Source organism: Gopherus evgoodei, chromosome 3 (genome assembly GCF_007399415.2).
Source record: "Gopherus evgoodei ecotype Sinaloan lineage chromosome 3, rGopEvg1_v1.p, whole genome shotgun sequence".
Lineage (NCBI taxonomy): Eukaryota > Metazoa > Chordata > Testudines > Testudinidae > Gopherus > Gopherus evgoodei.
The window spans coordinates 7,477,089-7,495,551 of NC_044324.1; the positions used below are offsets into that span (position 1 = coordinate 7,477,089).

The 18,463-nt window shown below is 50.6% G+C and overlaps 1 protein-coding gene across 1 annotated transcript in view; it reads left to right on the top strand.

The window, feature by feature from the left end:
- FIGNL2 (fidgetin like 2) overlaps nt 1-17,507 on the top strand; it is a 44,452-nt gene extending 26,945 nt beyond the window's left edge. The window contains exon 2 of the mRNA XM_030558404.1: nt 15,209-17,507. Coding sequence (XP_030414264.1) covers nt 15,220-17,436 — 2,217 coding nt within the window. The 5' untranslated portion in view covers nt 15,209-15,219 and the 3' untranslated portion in view covers nt 17,437-17,507. The remainder of the gene's footprint in view (nt 1-15,208) is intronic.
- Nucleotides 17,508-18,463: the final 956 nt, after the last annotated feature.

The following is an 18,463-nucleotide window of genomic DNA, read 5'->3' on the forward strand; positions in this document are numbered from 1 at the left end:
CACAAAGTGCGAGGGGCAGTTCAGGAGGATTCTTGGATCATTCTCAGCCCTTTTGGTTATTAACACGAGGAGGCGAAACCAAGAGAACCCGGCACCTCATGAATACAGGCCAGAGGCTTTGTTGACACCCATGCCTGCAAAAAAAAATCAGCATCTGTTTGTCGATCCAGCGCAGCGTGTAACTTACGAGGTGGCTGGAGGACAATGGGAGTGTTTAGCGGTGAAATGCAGAGGAAGTAGATTCCTCTCCCGCCCTCCCCCCAGCCTTCAGAACTGTACCCTTCATCCTGTCATCCCTGTAATGGAGGGTTTTCTGCTGCCTTTGCCATATGTGCTCCACATTGTGGCCGTGCTGGCGAAGGACGCGTGGGAGCGAAGGCTTTGGGGGGGCGTATTACCCTCCGCTGAGCCGCTTGGCTGTCTCCAGTTGGAGTGCTGCAGAGTTGAATTATCGGTTTAAATGACATAATTGACTCAAGGAAAGGCACAGGCAGAACAGATATTAGGGGATATAGATACAATCTGCCCAGAGCCCAGGGGTGATCTGGGGATGTTATGTTGGGTAACTCGCACTTGCATTTGCTGCCCTTCTCCGGAGACTCTGAAAGCATTTGACAAACATCCGTTACACTTGTGAGGCAGGCCCCGGGCCAGGGTGACCAGACAGCAAGTGTGAAAAATTGGGACAGGGGTGGGAGGTAATAGGAGCCTATATAAGAAAAAGACCCCAAAATTGGGACTGTCCCTATAAAATCAGGACATCTGGTCACCCTACCCCATTGCACTTTCCCCATTGTGCTTAGCCATGGTCAGTCAGCAAGCCAGTAGCAGGGAGAGGCGTAGAACCTAGGAGTGCTAAGGGCCCCCCTGCTGTAACCCACTAGACCCCCACATCCCTCCCAGCACAGGTGATAGAACCTAGGAGTCCTGACCCCAGCCCTCTTGCTGTAACCGTGAGACTTCACTTCTCTCCCAGAGCTAGGAATAGAACCCAGGAATCCTAACTCCCTGGCCAAGTTAATTTTAGTCAAGTGCCTTTGAGAGGCTTGGATGAAAGGGCCGTAGATGTGCAAAGTTTTATTACCAAAAACATCTGATCACGTGAGCCATTGGTGCATTTAGTGCAAGTATGTGGAGTCTGAATTAGGCCATCTCTGCATAATTTAACCAAATCCGTTTCTAAACCGGTACAGACTGTATAGACAAGGCCATGGGGACACACTGCAGCTATTTCATTGTTCCTGAGGTTTCTTGCCTTTTTAATTCTCACTGAATTCCCGAGGCAATATCCTCTCTTCCGTTGGTCCCTAGCGCTTGCAGGCGAAGATGTGTTCTGGTGCATGTCACTGCGGTAGTGTGGGCTTCTCTGGGTGTAGTGTGCTCTTGCTCCTGTTTTTGAAGGGCTCTCTGGGTTTACATGGCTATTACATACATCAGGAGGGGTTGGGTTTTTTTAGTGTAGTGATATTTTCCCCATGAAGGATCCATTCCGTGGTATCCTCCTGCCTCTGCCTGCTATCAAGTTTCTGCCTTTGGGATAAAATTAACCCCAGTCCAGAAGGCTCTGTCAAAACTCTGACTTGAGCGGTAAGCAGGACTTGAATGGTGCCTCAGCTGGAGGGCGAGAGGGGAAATGACTTGCCCCAGGGTACACAGCAAGTCGGTGGCAGAGCTGGAAATAGGATTTAGATCCCCTGACTCGCAGTCTGGCACTGGGCCATGCCAGTGCTTGTGGATGGCCTGATTCTGTGGGGTGCTGGATTCCCACCATGCCCACTGATGTCTCAACATCGTACTGAGTTGTGGGTCCCTTAGTCACAGCCGAGTGCTCAGCATCCCCCTGCCCCCGCGCTGTGCATGGAGCCGTATGGGGCGTACAGAAAGACGTGGCTTGCAGTCTAAGCTGCATGGTTCAGAGAGACAATGCAGGCTGTCCAGTGGCCAGAGTTTGGAAGTCTCAGAGCAGAGCGATGGACATGCCTTTGGAGGGCAGTTCTTCTGGTTTAACGATCAGCCCAAGAAGCCAGTGCCTCAGATAGCCTCTGCCGGTTTTGCAGACCAAGGAGATTTGTAACCAGGCTGCTTATCCAAACTGCCAGCCCTCAGCCCTCTGCGGTCTAGAGCTGGGGTCAGGAAAAAGGCCTGGGGACAGATCCTTAGCTGGTGTAAATCTTCATTGCCATCAGCAGAGCCACCTCCATGTATGCTAAGCACTGGTGCCACCCTGCCCCATACAGCATACGCCCAGGGTACTGCCCTCTGGAGCTGCTGCCTCTGGGTTCTGTGGAGAGATCGGTCATTGCTGTGCAGATTGTGTGCCAATTGGGTTAACTGACCTTCTGACCTTTTTATAAGGCCACGTCTGTTTGGGGAAATTGTTTTGCTGATTAGAAATGGATTTTCCTCTCTCTAACTTAATCCTCTGAAATGGGGTGTTTGGGGTTAGGCCATGTGCATCTCAGGCATAATGTCAGATCCATGCCCTGGCGACCTCGTCTCTCTTAGAGGGCTGGAGTGTCCATCAAGGGACACCGTCCTCAGGTGGATCCTGGCCCCATCAGAGTCCCTGGAACTGGGGTGGCCTAGCTGGGATCTGAGAGCTACTAATATTCTGAGATTCCTCCCACCCGTTCCTCAGGTTTCTGTGGTTTCCCCATACTAGAGCCACCTGCAGTGGAGTCCCCGTCCCATGTGCTGCAGAGTAACTCCTGGTGGCACCAAGAGACGTGGGTGAATCGAGAGGAGGGTGAGCCCAGCCCCCAGTCCTTTGGGGAGACTGGACAGGGATCTGCTGGCAGATAGCTCCTGAAGCAGAGCTGCCAGCCAGGAGCAGAGTGCAAGGCACATGGGGGTGGAGAAGGTGCCCGTACCCTACTGGGAACAGGGCATGGACACATACTGAGCTACTGGGCCAGCCTGGGAAACCTGCTCTGCATTCAGTAATGGGGGGAGGTATAGCTCAGTGGTTTGAGCATTGGCCTGCTAAACCTAGGGCTGTGAGTTCAATCCTTGAGGTGGCCACTTAGGGATCTGGGGTAAAAAACTGTCTGTGGATTAGTCCTGCTTTGAGCAAGGGGTGGGACTAGATACCTCCTGAGGTCTCTTCCAACCCTGATATTCTATGATTTTATGAGCCATTCCACCATCTTTCCAGCCGTGCCCTACGCTGGTAGGGCTGGGAGGGCAGCCAAGTGAGTGGCACAGATCTGGCAGTGCCAGCCTAACACCACTCAGGGTTTCCGCTAGGCACTGGAAATCCCCAGCTGCTCCCTTCAGGCAGTTTGCCTGCTGCACGAGCAGTGGAGCGGGCTGGGGACAGTGAGTCTAGAGCCTGGTATTGTCCTTCGTATGTGTGGCTCCTAGAGAATCTGGAGCACAGCTGCGTCGGCTGCCCCCGCGCTGCCTGGTTGTGTGGCGTCGCACGCATGGACTGCCTCCTTGAACTGTGCCGTGAAACGCTGTACTGTCAAAGGCTTCAGCGGCAGCCACAGTGGGTGCCACTGAAGCACAGTACCAAGAAAAAGCTCTGTGCAGACAAGGCCTCCAGAAACTGGTTTCCTGCTCCGGCCAGATCCTGCCCTCAGAGGCACATGCATGCGCATAGCCGTCGTGAGCTGATCTGGGGGACTGCAATATTCAGCAGCCTCGGTCTTAAAGCAGGCTAGCCGCAGTGTTCAGCATTACCAGCTACCCTCCACCTTTTCATTCGTCTCCCAGGACAGGAGGTGCCAAAGCTGCCCCGGCTACCTGTCCCCAGGTGCTTTTAAAATAAGGCATCCATGGGAGCTTAGCTGGGCCTGATCCATCTGCACAAGGGTGGGTGTCGAGTTCCTAACACGCCGCTCTGTGCCCTCCACAGTCTGCCTGGTCGCCACATCCCCCGTGCTGGTTCTGGCTCTAGCGTGATCTGGGACAGCTGTAAGTCTTGGTGTCTGTGTGAACCTGCTGGGACCCGTTTCCATCTGAATTGGGCTACTTTTCTTTGATATTTCTGATTTTTAGAACTCTCCAAAGCCTGCTTATAAATAACCATGTGTGGAAACTTGAGGGCAGTGCGTCTCCCAGACTTGATCTGGTGCTTTCTTGAGGGGTATTTCCACCCAAGCCACCCATTTCAGACTTTTTTGTATGGCTTCTTGTCAGCCGAGCCACTCCAGCCCCACCCAGCTGGATTACCTGGGGTTCGAGGCTGAAAACTGCAGAGTTTGCAAACTTTCTGCTGGAAAATAAAAAGGAGTCAGAACAACAGCCGAATAAGAAACTGTTGCATGCCCTGGGAGTGGGGAGTGCGGTATGAGAGAAATCTGTAATTCACGAGACCTTGCATGTCTGAAAAGTGTGCATTGAGTAGCGGGAGGAGGGCATTGTGACCCTCTAGTAACCTGGCCTGGTCAACCTTCCTCTTTTAATAATATTTAAGAGAACCTTGCAATGTCATGCTGAAAATTTGTCAGCCCAGACACAGTCTGCTTGCCTGGCTTCCACCAGAACGCTCCCCAAGAAAGCCATTATATGCCTCAGGTAAGTGGAATTTTGCAAAGCTGCAGTACAGGGACTCGCTGTGTTAGAACCAATATCAGGGTCTGCTTCTCCAGTGTATTAGACTAGTTTTATGTTTCTGTAACAACGTTGACAATGCAGTTATACCTGAGTAAAGGATTGGGGCCTTGCAGTTTGGAACCAGATCCTCAACTGGTGTAAATGGCTGCAGTTTCATTCACACTAGCTGAGGACCTGGTCCTTTGTGTTTCCTGTATGGTTGAGATCCCAAACTCTGCAGCATTGGGCTTGTGCAGGAGAATCAAGAAATGGCAAGTGATGGGAAACAGCAGGTCTGTTTTGAGTCTTGCTTACGGTGGAATTACTTCTGATTTACACCAGTATAAATGAGAGACCAGTAAATCTCCGTGGATCTGATTTATCCTCATTTGCACTGGTGTAAATCTGGAGTTAACTCCATTTCAGTTGATGGAATTGCACTGGTTTCATACTCACGCGGTAGTGTACATTAACTTAGAAGTCTCCTCTCGTTGGCCAATGAAATGTTGCGAAGTGAGTGAGCAGCACCAATGGCGCAAGTGCTGGTAGCATTCTTTTAAAACTCACCTGACAGGGGCTACAGATTTACTTCTAACTGCTCCGAAGGGCTAATCCGTCCTGGGCTGCATGCGTCAGGCTTCCAGTGAAGCCACGCCTGCCTCCATTCGTGTGAGTTCCACATCAGTTTGAGGTACAAACAAAGGAAAACAGGTGATTCATGACACCTCTGCACTGCTAACCCCCAAGCGTCTAAAAATCACAAGGCAGGCTTCAAAATCATGAGATTTTACAAACTACTAATAATTTTGAGGTGGTTTTTATTTGCATCCTGGTTGTTGAAGTGCAAGGGTTTGTGACCTTAAGCCTTGCCCCACCACCAGGACGGCTAGAAAGTTTATTTTTAAAAGTTCAAAGGAAAGCTGGAATTCTCACAATCACTTGAGTCCAGAAGATGGAGTGCTAAGAAATATGCCAAACATCACAAGAGCTGGTGACACTGACACCTGATTTCTCACATTTTTTATTCACTTCTGGGCTTTTGGGGGGATTTTTTCCCACCTCTCAGTCTAGTTTAAAATTCTGGAGCTTAGAGCAACATTCCTAAAATTCATTATTTATTATTTCCTTATTGCTTTATTAACAACCTCTGTGTTTAATCACCAATAGCTTCTAGTCCTATGGATGTCCAGATGAGGCCCCATCCTCGGTTCTGCATGATCTCTCGCTCTCTCTGAGTTACATTTAGCTAAGATTATCTGGTCTCAGCCTGACAGATGGGTGCTGCTCAGCTGCCGCCAGTCCGAATGGATACATATTAATTTTTCATTTGCTGGACGGATACTGAAATGGCACAGATGGGAAATGGCCTATTGGTCAGTCTCCATTTTGTAGTGATGTCCAGCTGCTCTGCACTTGATATATGAGTGGGCAGAGTGGACACTACAGAGCCCTCGGCTCACCGAGGGAGCCCAGTTCTGGGCAGTGGCGGCTCCTTGGGGGGGTGATTGGAGTTAGCCTAAATCCTTTTAACATATGTACATTGACCCTGCTTTGATTGGAAAACCATCCTTTCCTTTTGTCAACATCACTTAGGAGGGGGTGGACAATGCAGGAGACAAAGGGAAGCAGCTCCCTGATGGATTTGGTGAACAGGCCAAATTTGTACCTCGATATCCAGTATTGTAAACCTTGGAGTTCATTTCACAGCAACAGACCAGATTGCAAAAAATCAGCTCCTGTGACTTGGATTTGTTATTGTTTGTGTTTTTGGTTGAACATCTAACCTCTCCAGTCCTTTTGCAATTGTTTTTTAAAGTATTCATAGTTTTAATGATAAGAATACAGTAAGGGTGGGTTTTTTGTTTTGTTTTCAACCAGCTGCATTTGAACAGTAACTGACATACAGTCTGCCCAAATATATTTGGGAGTGGTCTCGTGAAACATAATGTTGTCAGATACAACTGATGGCCACATATAAAAATAAAAGAACTCTGCTCTGTTCACCTCCAATACTTCCACATCTGTTTTGGAGCCAGATGCTCTGTTGGTATAAATCAGAAAAGCTGCCGTGACTTCAGTGGAGTTACGTTGATTAACACCATCAGAGGCACTGACACCATGTCTGCAGAATACTGAGGAGTGTGTATGTTTTAACAGGTTTATCTTTATTTTCTTTATCTTCTGGGTGATGGTGGAGGAGGCTGTATGCTGTAGTGCTTGTGGAGAGGCAAAGCTGAGTGCCGAGATGAAACTTTGAAGATACAGCTCCACGTTGTAGGGGAGGTAGAAGAAGGCTGTGGTGCAGTTTTCATACTTGCAGTTATGGATAAGTGGCCATTAAACACGGAACTTTATTTTTTAAAACAAACCTGAAGAATATTAGGGCGTTAGGATGAAAAAACATGGCTTCTGCACATCCCAGCCACCTGTTGGCTTATAGCTGCAGGGGAGATATTGATGGAAAACATTTCCTTTTAACACACTGGCACAGACAGAAAGCTTTGCCCTTTCTACAGAATTCCCTGCATAATTAAAAATTCTGCTCCCATTTGCTCAGGTATATCTCTGGTGGGCTTAGTGCCAATAACTCCTGATTTACACCAGCATGAGTGAGAGCAGAATCAGGCCCAGAGTGTGAGTGAGTTTTTTTTTTTTTTCAATGGTGCTGGAAACGTATCCATTTTTTAAACTTCGTCTAGGGTTTAATGATGCCACCCACTAGTTGGGTGACCTTGGGTGAGTCATTTCCCCAGCTCGGGAATGAGGTTTCTAATACCAACCTGCCCCAGAGGGGCGTTGTGAAGGTTAGTGCATCCATGTGTGTAAAGTGCTTTTAGACCTCAGTCGCCACAGGAGAGCAGAGCGCTCAGGCATTGTAACAGATCACAGGGCAGAGGCTCTGCTCACTGCTGGAGAATTACCCTGATGCAGCTGCCACAAGACTTGGCAGTATAGCTAAACCAGTGCAAACACCTAGTGTGGACGTGCTGTACTGGTATAAAATGGGGCTTATGTTGGATGTCACCACAACAAGCAGCACTGGTAGGACTGCGGTACCAAGGGCTTGTTTACCTGGCACATAACTGCATTGTAGATTCACACCCTGACTTGCTGCACAGTAACTTGCTACGTAGACAAGCTCTTAGAGTTTGCACAAGCCTAACTGTGTAGACGCTTTTACATCCATTTGAATTTCTTTCACATGGGTGGCCAACTGCATCACATTTTGTGGGTGCTTTGCTAGGCAGCTGGTCTGGGATCTTAGATACCGTGGTGATGAGAAAATCTGGAACAGATCCGTGTCTAGCGTGCATGTGCCCCGTCGAGGGAAAGCCAAAGACCCAGGGTTTGTTACCACGGTAAAGAAATGCTGCTCATCGATTTGCTTTTGGGGAGCAGGAAGAAACTAAAGGTTATGTAACTTGCTGCACAAATTTTGCTGTCCCACCAGCGCATCACAGGATGGGCGTGACCTGATCCCAGCTCTGGATTGTCCAGCGCTGGGGTGGTGTGTGTGTGTGTTAAATCGTCTGGTGCCGTGTTCATTTTCTGGGTACTGTTTGGGTCTAACATTTACATGTTAATTGCCCCAAACTTCAGCTGAGCTCTTCCTGTTTCTGACATCCTGTATGGTGCTAGTGATTCTGCAATCCTATAAACATGCCATTTGCCAGCCCAGATTACACCAATGGGCCAGGGCGTCTGGCATCTTGCCTCACAGCAAGATGTGACCTGGGAAAGAGAATATCTGCCCTGCCCCTTTGTAATGCCATAAACCAACTGATGCCGTGAAGCGGGAGCTCTGCTTGCCCTAGTTGATAGCGATTAGTCTCATGAACCTCCATCTGGGGTGCTGATTATTTATCCTGCTGCCTGATTTGCAGGGCTGTACACTGTGTTAGGGACTGGAGATTTCTCTTCTCCCATGGCCAGGGTGTTGCGTTCCAGCAGAGAAGTGGTGTTTTTTTCCTCCCCACAAACGCTAGAGGGAGTGGTGGGCAGGTTTTCCTGGAGCTGGACTGGTTTTGCCAAGAGGTGAGGGGTGGTAACTAAAGGGAGATCATCTGAGGTGCACGCACACCGGGCCAGGCCGGGCATCTGAGTCCCCTTTTGTATCTCATTCCTGGGTAATCTTTAAAGTGGCTCGTGTGCCCCCTCCTCGCCCTACCCCACTGCTCAGCCAGATGCAGATTGGATTCAGATCCTATCATTCTGCATATTCTCAGCTTGAGGGGGTTGCTATTGTATTTCCCCCCATCTCTGCCTTTGGAGTCTGCACCAAACTAGTTCCTCACCATGCTCCTGAGGGCTGCTGGGTCGCTGCATCTTCCAGGCTGAGGACATGGTCACTCCTGGCCATTGAAGATCCCACGGCACCATTTCTTAGTCAGGGCAGAGTGTTAACCCTAGTGGCCCCGCTGATTTCATCCTGTTTCTCCAGGGAGGGGCTGTTTTCAGAGGTGGGCAAACTGATCTCCCTGTAGCTCTTCCATGGGGCCGTTGTGAGGTTTCATTCATTGTTTGCAAAGCCTTTCTGAGACCCGTGTAGGCCACGTTTTATTACTATTGTTGTTTTGTGTGCGTGTTGCTCTCGGTCTCACCCGCCTTGTGGAATATAATCCCTCATGCCTCTGCTGTTGGGTAATCAGCGTTGCCTGCTTTCCATTTCCCCCTTTCATCTTCCCCAGAGTTCGCTCCCTTCCCCCTCCTCCTCTAATGTCACTCATTCGTCTTCAGTAGAAACGCGGCTCTCAGCATGTCCATGGGGGAGCCAATCCCCAGCGGCTCCAGGTTTCAGTTTGAGGGAGCTGTGCCTGGAGCTGACCGTGCTCTGCAGATCCAGTCACTGGACGTTGGATTGCTCGTAGCAGTACGCAGCCTCTCATGCCCCTAAGCATCAGTCGGGCCAGATCCTCAGTCAGTGTGATTAACGTCCATGGATCTACGTCAGTTTACACCTGGACGAGGATCTGGGCCACCGTGGGTGTTGGTCTAGGGTGTGCATACAGATTCTGTGCAGTGTACTAGTGTGTGGAGCTGTGTGTTGTGTGTGTGCACAAATATTCATGTTGTGTGTGTACGTAAAAACCCAGGCTGGGCATACAGGGGGTTATTACATTGTCTGAGGTGTTTGCAGTGCATGTGTCTGCATTGTGGGCTTCCACCATGGCCAGTTGTTGCTTGGGCTGGACAGAGTGCGTAAAGCCTCGTGGCTGTTTGTGAAATAACTCGCCTGGGATTTTTCCGTTTGGACACAGAGGGCTGGAGCAGTAAAAGGGGTGTTGTGGGGGGACAGAGCGCTCACCACCTCAAACACTGAACAGTTGGACACTCTGCTGTGCACCCTAGTTGTGCACAGTTAAAAGGCCCCCTGACAAAAGCCCAGTCCAGCGTTGCTGCTGAATAGATTAACAAGATTTCCATAATTAGTGCACCCGGGAACAATAAGATTCTCCTTTGCCCAGCCCCCTCCCTCCTTTTGTCTTGTGCTTTAGATAATGGAGAAGCAGGGAGGGTGGGAAACTGACATGCCATTTGGTCACTGGACAGTAATTTTCTCACACTGCCGAAGGGGAGCATTGAAACATCTGTCCTGCTCTGAAAGCTTATTCACGTTACATTTCAAACCCATGACAACTTCTGTGCCTGCCAGCTCTGTCCCCCACTCCCTCCCTCCCTCTCTTTTCTTATTTTTAAGGGCATGTGTTTTGGTTTTAGTTTTTGCTTTTTCCAAATGCCTTTCGAACCACACATTAAAACGGATCGTATGGAGGCATTTTTCCCTTTGTGTTTTTTGTAATTGTGTTTTGTGTTACTCTTCACATCGATACTCGGTATAAATACACTTCATGATGACAATAGTTCTGACACCAGCCAAATTTCAGAGCCTCGGAAGTTTGCCTGCAGAAACTTTGTTCTGCACGTCTACAATGCCTAGCACAAAGGAGTTCTGGTCCGTGCACTAGCACAGGGCAAGTAATTATAATAGAACCAGGCAGTCCTCTTTGTGTGTGCAGATATTGGGTGTGTGCAGTTGAAAAGATGCTCTGGGAAAATCAGATCCACTTTGTGCTTGGAAAACCACCTATGCAATAGATCCCGATCTTGCAGCCACCCTGTGTCTGAGGAATTCCTGGGAAATCAGTCAGTTCCAGGCATGGAGCAACTCCAGGATCGGGCTCATAAAAATTATTTTTTTCTCTGTGCTTCTATAAAACCAACCCCTTTGACTCCCTGGACATGCAGGGATTGGCCAGTGTGGATGCTGCTGCACTATTGTCCTTGTAACCCCAAATCAGCTATATCTAATAATTTTACTCGGGAGGGGGCAGATACTAGAAGTCTTCTGGATATAAACTTGAAAAATTGCCAGATCCACATTTCTCTACGTTAAATAAGTGGATGGACGCAAGAGAGAAAAATACCACTTAAACTGATCGGCTCAGTATTATGAACGATGAGTTCAGGAGTGCAGAGTGCTCAGCGCACAATGCGCTGTTGTAAGGTCTGTGGGGCAGGAGGTGGCTTTTTCTGTCTGTACCATGCCCAGCACAGCAGGGTCCTGGTCTGTGACTCGGGCTCCTCGGCCTCACCGCAGCACCGCTAATAAGTAATAACCAGAGTCACAATGGAGGCAGCGCCGCTAATGTGGCTCCTATTATTTGATATCTCTGCGGCAGTGCTCCCTCGATGGTGCATCTTGAGCCGTTGGCTGGATCTCCCTGGGACCCAGCCCTGCGCAATCCTGGTTAATGGGTTACTGTGATTAAACGATAATGCTCAAGGGCCTGGTACTTTTGTTCTGTCTTTTAAAAACGTCCTCCTTGTCCCTCCAAGTCTTATGCTTCCTCCTGAAATTCACTTTTTCTTTTTAATTGCTTCCTGCTGCCTTGTGCTCCCGATCAAAGGGGGATGGTTTTCTCCCTCCTCCAACCATATTAGTGTTCTGCTTGGAAAAAATCAGCTGCAAGAAAGGAAGTTTATTGGAAAGCACTCGTCTTTTGTGTTCATTAAAAAAGGGTCCTTTTCCCGCGGGCTGCCTTTGCTGTCTCTGTCTGACCGTTTACCTATCGGTGGCGCTTTAATAATGGCAAGTAAATGCAGAGAGGATGTCAGATAAAGCCATGCAAAGCTGCCATTTAAATCCTCTTGTGTAAGTTTGATATCCAGAGTGGAAGCACAAATGCCATATAAGTCAATTAAAGCATTAAGTAATCTAATTGTGCTGTGGCCACAAAGTGGCTTAAAGGCTGAGAGAGGCAAGTGAATGGTGTGTCCAGAACCCTCCCAGCCCCCACTTTAGCATTCCCCCCGAGGCCTTTGTGAATGACTAAAGGGGGAGGGATGTTAGGGAAGGGGTGGAGGTTGGTGGTGAGAACACACACACACACACACACACACACACACACACACACACACACACACACACACACACGGACAACAATTGACAACACAGGGAGGGAGGGAGGGAGGGAGGGGGTGCCTGCACGCCCGTGCACTATGAGCAACATCCCAAAGGCCCCTTTCTCCTGGCCTGGAAATTTTGGAATTTGCTTTGCCCTTAGCAAGGGTCCCTGTCTGTCTTTGTTCATTAGCTCAGAAGAAGAACTGTGCAATTAAAGTCACTTAAGTCAAAAGAAGGGCGATGTGCTGCTCACATTCCTCCAGCACTGCCCGCCCTGGATTCTTTCATTATGTGCAGCTTTTCCCTGGTGCATTCCTGGGCCAGAGACCTTCACTCAGTTCCAGTGAGAATTAGTGGGCCTGAGTCATGCTGCTGGCGCGAGTCAATGGAGTCAAACGGGTAAAACCCGTGTCAGTGAAGCTTGCTCTGTGTATGTGGATCCATGCAATGCAGACATTATGTCATCCGTATCCCACTGCTCAGAGACGGCACAACCCAGGACTCTACATTCTGTTCAGACTCACTGGGCTAGACACTCAGCTAGTGGAAATCAGCCATAACTCCACAGAGTTCCATGGAGTCGGTGAGGATCTGATGCATTTTCTTCCACAATGACACTAACGCTGGGCGTGCCATGTAAAGCCAGTGGCTGCATGCTAGTACACAGGGGTCTGTTTTGTTTTTTCAAGGCTGCTTCAATATTAATGAGCCCCAGTTACCCTGCAAGGGGGCTCCACTAGTCTGTTTCTCCTCCTGCACGTGTCAATTGATCCGAATCACTAGCGTTAGCTAGGTGAAAAAAGGATGTGACAGCACAATTGGGCCCCATATTTATATCTCTCTAAAGGGCCTGGTCCTGTGGGTCCGGCAAAGTCCAGAGGAGACAAGGGTGCTCAGCATTTCACAGGATTGGGCCCCTCAATTCGCGCCTGTGTAAAATCCTGCTGGAAGCTGTGTGAGCTGCTATCCCGTGCAGGTGCCCAGAATGAAAAACATCCCTCTGGGATGCACTATGCTCGGCAGCCTGGCGTGTAGATGCCAACTTCCTCTGTTCCTGGGGGGTGCTTGACCCCCGCTCCAGGCCCACCTCTTCCCACTCCCACTCTGCCTCGCCCCTCCAGCTCCTCCTGCATGTGGCTGAACAGCTGACTGTGATGGGAGGGAGGCGCTAGGAGGGAGGGGGAGGAATTAATTGGCTCTGGAGCACCCATGGAGTCAGTGGGTAGGCATGGCGGCTTGTCTCACTTGATACCCTCTCTCCCCACCTACCCACACGTACCCCAGGAAGCACAATGAAGGAGGCTGGCTCTGTAAGAGCCCGATCCTGGCCCGCTGACATGAACAGATTTGGCTTGGTGGATTCCACGGAAGGTGGGAACCCTCCCCCCCAACTCACCCACAGCATGGGGACCAGAGCAGCTGCTGCATTGCCGAAGGCTTCTCTAGGGCTGCTTTGCCCAATGGTTCTTCGCTCCCTCATTCGCACTGGCCATGAGCCATCCCAGCACCCTTGCTCTGCTGTGCTCCGCTCCCCCTCTGCAGCCTTCTCCTGTGCGCGGCAGAGCCAGTGCCTTTAGGGCCTCCCACCCTCCCCCAGGCCAGGAGGCAGGACACAGCTCTCAGAAAATACCCATCCAGCTTTGTGATATTTCACCTACCTGACAGTATGGATTTAATTTCCCATGACAAATGAGGCTGGTGAAAAGAGCCTGGGATTCATATGGGCTCATGGATAATTCATAGTAAATGTCTGACCCGTCAGGAGAGGTGGAACCTGCGGCCTGTCTGTGTCATTCAGCCTGGTTTAGCCACGTGCTCATATGAACCAGTGCGTTGTGATTTATTCTGTACATGGGGCCTTTAGGGACAGTGTTGAGCAAGGAGCTGGCACACCGAATGCCCAGCAAATTGTGTTCTGGGTCCCAGCATCTTCACTCAGATCCGTATCTGCTGTGACCCTTTGGGCTCAGTCTCCTCTTGCTCCCGCTGGCGTAAGGCAGGAAGGGAGCAGCATGTCTGAGAGGAGGAGATGCTGATCTTTTGTGTTCTGTCCCAAACTTACCTTCTAACCCTTTGAACAAGCTGAGCAGAAATGCAGACCGGGGTCTGCCCCTTGTATGCCATTTACACCAGTGCAAAGACAGTGCAAAGTGCTACCACATGAAAACGGCTGGGTGGGAAGGCCCCCACAAGGCCCAGGGTGACAGACTCAGGGCTAGTCTAAACTACCACACTACATCACTCTGTCAGTGCACATTTCGTCACAACCACCTTAACTCTGATTCAGCAGGTGAGTTCTTAGGGCAGCGTCTGTCGTTTTGTGATGTACTTGCAGAGTCTTGCTTTGGGCGTGACTGGGATCTCTAAGCACTACTACAGTGGAACTAATCATAATAATGATCCATGATTCATTGGATGGTTTTTGTGGTCAGATTTTGAAATTCTCAACTAAGAAGTGGCTTAGAAGTGAAAAGCACTACAATGATTATTAGTGATATGCAGGGAATTGTGTGTATGGTTCCCATCGGTGCGAAGAGAGTCAAACCCATGCCGAGCCATCAGACAGGCGAACGTCTCCTCTAGGCCCTGAGCCAGTGTGTCCTATGCTGTTCCACAGTTTTGCCTTGATCACAAAATGCTGCCTAGTAGGACTGGGAGTGAAATAAGCAGCTGGGCTCGGTGTTCGTGTGACCACTAGAGGGCGGATCTCAGTTTTGGCACATGGTCATGTTTATAATCAGGGCTGCCTAGATCACTACATGTTTTCCCAGTGTAACTTAAACATTTTTGTCTTGAATCCTGATTCAGTTTGAAAAAGAAAAAGATCCCCTTCCCCCCATCATAGGGCATAGAAATGCTCCTAAAGAGAAGCTGACCCAGCCTCAAAAGGGGCTCTATGAACATCACGGAGCCTTTTGGTAAAATATTCAAACTTTAGTGCCTGAAGGCAGGCTCCGGACTACCACTGGCCTGCTTGTCCAAGGTGCTAATTGCCCTCAGCTCCTGTGAACTTGAGTGGGGAGTTTGCCTGCTCTGCACGTCTAGAGATTGGGCCAGTTTATTTAGGTGAGGGGTTCTTGGCCTCTTCTGTGCTGAAGACACCCCAGGGAGCCCTGTCGTGTAGCCGGGACCCTCTTTACATTTAGCAGACTGAGAAGGGTCGGGTGCGGAGCCTTGTATGTTTAAACCTGCCTCCATTTCAGCAGGACCGCTCTACTCCAGGGCCACATTTAACCCTTTCTGCCTCTGTTTTCCTGTCCCCAGCTCTGTTGAAGATGCACTGGACACCAGAGCATGCCCAGCCCCTGAACCAGTGGCCAGAGCAGCACCTCGATGTCTCCTCCACCACCTCCTCACCAGCCCACAAATCTGACCTCTACCACAGCAGCCGGCAGCGCTTCCATTATGCCTGGGCCAACGATGACATCTCCGCGCTGACAGCCTCCAACCTCCTCAAGAGGTATGCGGAGAAGTACTCAGGAGTGCTGGACTCGCCCTATGAGAGGCCTGTGCTGAACAGCTATGGGGATGGAGCCTTTGGGCCACTCAATGGGCAGAAAGCTGACGTGGAGCCATGGCCAATGTCGCACAGCTCGGACGGTGCCTACCCCCTGAATGCCATGCACGATGGACTGTCTGGCTCCAAGGGGGTCGTGCCTTCCGCCCCCGGAAACGGGCCTGTAGGGCTTGGCAGCTCCCCTGTTGTCTCGGGCAACCTCGCAGACCCCATTTATTCCACTAACGCATGTGGGGGAGCCACAGGCTCCAGCGGCCTTGGCTCGGCTCAGGAGTATACCTCAGGCTACGGTGGCACCTACCTGCCATCAGGCTACTGCAGCCAGCCCGCTTCAGCACTTCCCCCTCCCCACCCGTCAGCCCTGCACAGCTCAGGACTCCTGCAGCCCACGCACCCTTCCTCTGCACTGGTCCCCAGCTACAGCTCCTCAGGTCCCATGTACAACTACGCTTCAGGTGGCTACCCGCCTCAGCCCGGCTACGGGGGGATCCACCCTCCGCACCCGTCAGCCTCTTACTTGCCCTCAGGCATTGCTGCACCCACCCCTATCCCCCCACCGTCCCCCTCCTCCCGGCCCCCAGGCATCCCTGGCTATAGCTACCAGAGCTCCAGCCTGCCCCCCCTCCCGGTGCCCCCCCTCAGCAGCGACTCAGGGGGCTCCCTGAAACGAAAGGCCTTTGACATCCCTGGGGGGGAGGACGAAGCTGAGGGCAGGTACAGAAAATACAGCTATGAACAACCAAAGTCCACCCCTGAGTCGCCATACCCGATGTCCGACAGCGGCGAATGTGGCAGCAGCAGCTTTAGCCGAAGCACCGAGACCTCCCAGCTGCCCTTCAAGGCTGGGAAAAGGCCGACGGGAGCAGCGGCGACTGTGGCCTTGGAGGAGCATGTAGGGAAGTACAACAGCCAGTCCATGAAAGGCCTGGTCTCCCCTCCGTACGGCGCCGGGGAAGCCCCTCTGAGGCCCGGGGAGAGCTTTGAGAAGTTCACCCCACCCCTCGCCAATGGTGAGCACGCAGGTGGTGAGCAGGGCCATGCCTTCGCCCATGGGATGCAGGCCAAGCTGCAGGTGTTCAGCAGCCAGCCTGTGGAAGAGCAGCTGAAAAACATAGACCCCCTGATCCTAGAGCTGGTGAACAACAAAATCGTCGACTGCAGCCCTTCCGTCCAGTGGACAGACATTGCCGGCCAGGTCTCGGTCAAAGCCACCATCGAGGAAGAGCTGGTGTGGCCTATCCTGAGGCCTGGGGCCTACACTGGGGAGAGCCGGCCGCCCAGGACCATCCTGCTGTTCGGGCCTCGTGGAGCAGGGAAAACCCTGCTGAGCAGGTGCATCTCCACCCAGCTGGGCGCAACCTTCCTGAATCTCAGTGGGACGGCCCTGCTTTCCAAGTGGAAGGGTGAGGCTGAGAAGATCCTGCAGACGGTCTTCTTCGTGGCTAGTTGCCGTCAGCCGTCAGTGGTGCTCATCTCCGAGGTGGAGTCCCTCCTTGTGGCCTGCGCTGGTGACGAAGCCCCCCAGGTGAGCGGCCTCAAGTCTCAGCTGCTTTCCTACTTGGACAACATAGCTACCTCAGCCGAGCAGAACGTCGTCGTCATCGGGACGACCACCCGGCCCAGCAATGTGGATGAAGCCTCCCAGAGAAGGTTCACCAAGCGGTTCTACATTTCCCCCCCCGACAGCATCGCCCGGCGGCAGATCCTCCACCACACCTTGGCCCAGCAGAACTACTGCCTCAGTGAACGGGAGATGGCCTCCCTTGTGCAGCACACCGAGAGCTACTCAGGCAGCGAGCTCATCCAGCTGTGCCAGCAGGCCGGCCCCACCAAACTCCACAGCCTGCCAGGCCAGCTGCAGCCCACCTCCTACAAAGACTTCGAGAATGCCTTCTGCAAAATCCGCCCCACCGTCTCCCAGAAGGAGCTGGACTTGTACGTGGAGTGGGACAAAATGTACGGGTCCAGGCACTGACGGCGCGTGGAAGAGGTGGGCTGGGGGAACCAAGCCCTCAGTCTCAGACTCCAGTGGCATTTTTTTGTTGATGGTGGTGTTGGTTGTATGCCAGCTTGACCTCCGAGTGAAAGATTCGGGGGAATTATTTTGTATTTGTTCAGATCTGTTGCTCTGGAGTCTCTGGTCTAGCTCCAGCTGCTAAGGATGGAATAACAGATCGCCCATGAATTCAGGCAGTGTCTTTTGTCTTTCTCCTATGTCCAAGCTGATCTGAAGGTGAAATATTTGATCCAAGAAAAGACCCAAACACAAACAAATTCCTTTACAGGCTTTTCTGTGTCGGACTTGACTGATTTTGTTTGGTTTTGGTTTTGTTTTTCGAAGTAGTCGCTCACTGAACTCAGGATAATCTATTTATTATTCGTCTACTTTCCCGTTCATCCGTTTTGAGACCAGCAACGTACAGGATGCAGCCAGGTAGAGATACGTTCGGTTTTAGCCTTCTCCTGCGTGATATGACAGCTCTCTAGTCGATTTACAGAGACCTGATTTTTGTTGTTGTTGTTCCTAATAGAAATTTTTCAGCCATCATTTAACAAAACCAGTCCCCATTGGATGTGGCGTTATGGGCAATTTTTCTGTTCTGAACTGTGCCATACTAAGGACTCGTTCCACCTAAAAATCAACATCTTTTCAAGCCATCATGAGGAATTTATTATTAGGAATAAATGGCGCAGGGAGATGGGAGGAGGGAGGGAAGGTTTTGGAGTAAAAAAAAATGTAGATTGTTTAATATACTAGACCTCATTTTTATTTTTGTAATGTATGTAGTATTTTTTTGTTTTTCTTTTTAACTACTCAGGAAAAAAATTACCTCAGAAAAAACAAACAAACAAACAAACAAACAAACAAACCCAAGCGTGTTTTTTAAAAACTCTTTTATCTTCTCAAGAAAGGGAAGGGGAAAAAAAGATCTTAACAGTTTGCCAAACTCAATACAAAGCTGCATTATGTGTTTGCTTCCAAAAAAGGAAGACAGAAAGAA